Here is a 4,027-nt window from a genome sequence, read left to right on the forward strand (position 1 = left end):
TTATTAAATCTTTATGTATATTCTCATCTGGTTGGACCCAGAGTTAAGATTACATATTTTTTAGAGAGTGACCCCCTACGTCACCACGATTAGAAACCTTCCATCTAAACTGAACACTAAAACATGTTTCACACATCTTAAAAACAGGTTTACTCAGGCAGTGTGCTGGGAGGTCCCATCGATCTGTCTTTTGCTTCAACAGTATTTGGATGGAACAACCCAGGGATGCCTCCTCTACCAACCTCTGACCAACCTCCGACCTTTCCTCCAGTCACAACCTTGGGAGCCATCTTCTTGGCCAACCTCTGCCTCTGGGACCAGCCAACACCCTATTTTGAGCTTAGCTCCTTATTATGGATCAGCCACGAGCTCCCAGATTCATCAGAATGATTCCACCCAGGTGGAGGCTGCCGTCAACCACCTGGTCAATATGCATCTGCGGGCCTCCTACCCCTACCTCTCTCTGGGCTCCTATTTTGACAGTGAAGAGGTGGCTCTGGAGGACATGGGCTCCTTCTTCCTCGAGCTGGCTGAGGAGAAGCTTGAGGGTGCTGAACATCTCTTGAAGATGCCAAATCAGTGCGGCAGCCTCGTCCTTGTCCCAAAACCTTCCCAAGATGAGTGGGGTAAAGCCCTGGATGCCATAGAAGCCATCCTGGTTCTGGAGAAGAACCGGAACCTGACCCTTCTGGATCTGCATGCCCTGGGTTCTGCCCTCGCAGTCCCCCATCTCTGCGACTTCCTGGAGAACCACTTCCTAGATGAGGCGGTAAAGTGCATCAAGAAGATGGGGACCACTTGACTCACCTCTGCAGCCTAGCTGCCCCCAGGCTGGACTGGGTGAGGATCTCATCCAAAGATTCACCCTCAAGCACAACCCTGAAACCCAGCAGCCTTTGAGGGGCCCCTCTGGCAACCCCTGGCACCAGGGCTTCTGTCTGAGTCTCTCCCTGCAGCCACTAGGCAGCTTTTTAACCACCCTGGAGCCCTCTCCCAAGCCATGCACCAAATGGAAATGATAAAGCTTTTCGCAGAAAACAAAACAAAACAAAAACCAAACAGGCACACTCAATGTCCTAGCAAATTCTCCATCTAGAAATTTACTTGAGGAATATAATTAAAGATATACACAAAGATTTAGGTTTAAAGGTTGTATTAGTAAGAGAACAACTGGCACACTCAAACTGGGATAATTCACGTGGGGTTCATTTACAAAGAAATGGAGGAGTTGTAGGAAAACCACAGGGGATGGTGCAGGTACCAAGGGCTTGTGGAGGCACAGAGCCATCACCACCCCTAGGCCCAGAGGAAAAAGGACAAGGGAAGGACTGGTTCTGCGAACTGGGAAGAGAGGATTGGCCACCTTGACAACAGTGACCTTCAGCCAGCTCTAGGAGACCTCACAAGTAGGGAGCAAGGAACTAATACCCTGATCTCACTCTTGTCCTTGTCTCCAATCTGCTGCAGGAGGTTGGCATGGCTGGCAGGACGTCACCGGAAACCAGAGGGCAGAGGAACCAGTTAATGTTCTCCCTAAAGGAGAGCAGAGCTGAGAAAAGGATGGAGAAGAGTAGAAAGTGGATCTGGTAGAATAAACAAGAGATATCTGACACAAGGATGTTCATTGCAGCACTGTTCATAATAATTTAAGATGGAAAGGAGCCTAAATGTCCCAGATGAGGGGGAAATATTAACAATTTAAGGTGTATATATATATATATATATATATGCCCCAGTGGAACCATTGTCAATACTGACACAGAAAATAACAAAATAACCTGTATAATGTGCTTTATCTTTTGTTTTAAAAACTATATATGGACACAGATATGTATTTTATATGTATATACATACACATATAATACATGCATACACATTCATACAAGAGAAAAGGTTTAGAGTATATACATCAAGGTGTAAATGGTAGTTATCACGGAAAGAAAATGGTTATAAGTAATTTTATCTAGGGTTTGCTTTTTGTGTTTTGTTTTTTGAGCAGGATAAGTTTAATATAAAGAATTACTAACTATGGCGGGGGATTGGAGTAACAAGAAGTCAGCTGGTAGGAAACAAAGAGAGCTCTAAAGAATATAAGAAGAGCAGGTATGAGGGGCAACCACAACCTCGAGGTCTGAGATAGAGGGTCCAAGGACCCTCCCCACCAAGAGCTGAGGAGAGGGTTTGTTGGGCAGGGTATGGCCATGGGTCAGCAGGGAACAGCAGGGAAGTTACTGTGTTGCTGTGTGGTCCAAACTTGCTCAAAATCTGCTTTCTAGGGAGAGCTAATCACAGGGAAGTGTCTCCCCGGAAGCATTCTATTGCAAAACCACTGGAGAGGTTCGGTATGTCTGTTCGGGGAAGTTTCTGGAGGCAGGAACCTGCCAAAGCAGTACACTGGACAGAGGGAGGAAACTCCCTTCCTTCTACAATGAAAGCTCCCTGTACTGGTAAAGTTTAACATATGTATCAGCTGGCAAAGGAAAAATATATAGGGGCCCATCTCCATTTTTGCAGAATGGGGAATGAAGTATGAATTTGAAGCTAAAAAGCAATAAATTGATAAGCAATAAATTGATATACTCCAAAACCTACCACTTAGGGGTACTGTGTGGGAACACACACATATATGCATATGGTTTTATAACCTGCTATTTTCTTGCAATAAATGCTGTGGGCATCTTTCCCTGTCAATAAATATAGATCTGCATCAACATTTTTCATTATTAGATAGTATATATGCACTTTGTTTTTTATAACTGATTGCCTGCTGGTAAACATTTAAATTGTATTTTATTTTTACTATTCTAAACAATGCTCTGTTGGACTTCTTTATTATTTATTTATTTAGGTGCAAAATGGTAGTCTTATTAAAGCATGGGTGTTACAGAATTTTCTCTATGTCGGTGCCCACATTTCTTGGTCACCCCGCTTTGAAGAATGAAGAGATAGACCAGAGTGGTGGGTAGCAAAGCAAGGTTTATTGAGCAATATCAAAGTGATAGTACAAAGCTCCCGAGGAGGGAGGGGACCCAAGAGGGTTGCCCTATGTTGAATTTCTTTAAATGAAAGTTGAATTGTTGGATTAATAGTCCTGTGTTAAATTGATAAGGGTACGTGTTGGGTACATTATCTCTTTGATTTGGCAAAAAAAAAAAAACAAACCATTTTTCAGTTTATGTGTTTCTCAAGAATGCATGAAAAAGATGCCACTTAAGACATTTGATCTGGTATCCAGTCAAATAAGGTCAAACACCACTGTGGTTCCAGAATGAATTTCTCTGAGTGTCAGGTAGACTGGCAAAGAAAGCTAATTGTCAAAGATAGCACCTACTCTGGCTCTTCACTAAAATAGCATAGAGGATCTTTTAAATTAATAAACTTTATTTTTTAGAGCAGTTTTATTTAGGTTCACAACAAAATTGAGCAAAAGTACAGAGAATTCCCATAAACCTCCTGCCCCCTCCACATATGCACAAACTCCCCCATTCTCAAAAACCCTCACCACAGTGGTACATTTTTTACAAATGATAAACCTACACTGACACATTATTTTCACTCAAAGTTTATAGTTTACATTACATTCACTCTTGATGTTGTGCATTTTATGGCTTTTGACAAATGTATGATGATGTGTATCTACCATTGTGATATCATACAGAATAGTTTCACTGCCCTAAAAATCCTCTGTGCTTGGTCTATTTATCCGACCCTCTCCCCTAATCCCTGGTGACCATTAATCATTTTACTGTCTCCATAGTTTTGTCTTCTCCAGAATGTCATGTAGTTGGAATCACACATTATGTAGCCTTTTCAGAGTGTCTTCTTTCACTTAGTAATATGCATTTAATTTTCCTCCATCACTCTTCATGGCTTGACAACTCATTTCTTTTCAACACTGAATAATATCCAGTTGTCTGTATGTACCAGTTTATTTGTCTACCTTGGTGGCTTCCAAGTTTGAGCAATTAGGAATAAAACTGCTATAAACACCCATGTGCAAGTTTTTGTGTAGACATAAGTGTTCGAT

The 4,027-nt window shown here is 42.1% G+C and overlaps 1 protein-coding gene across 1 annotated transcript; it reads left to right on the forward strand.

Moving 5' to 3' along the window:
• Positions 1 to 430: 430 nt before the first annotated feature.
• On the forward strand, positions 431 to 802 carry LOC113908765 (ferritin light chain-like). Its single transcript, XM_035727888.1, has one exon. The coding sequence runs from the start codon at positions 431 to 433 to the stop codon at positions 800 to 802; it is 372 nt and encodes a 123-aa protein (XP_035583781.1).
• Positions 803 to 4,027: the final 3,225 nt, after the last annotated feature.

Source organism: Zalophus californianus, chromosome 6 (assembly GCF_009762305.2).
Source record: "Zalophus californianus isolate mZalCal1 chromosome 6, mZalCal1.pri.v2, whole genome shotgun sequence".
Lineage (NCBI taxonomy): Eukaryota > Metazoa > Chordata > Mammalia > Carnivora > Otariidae > Zalophus > Zalophus californianus.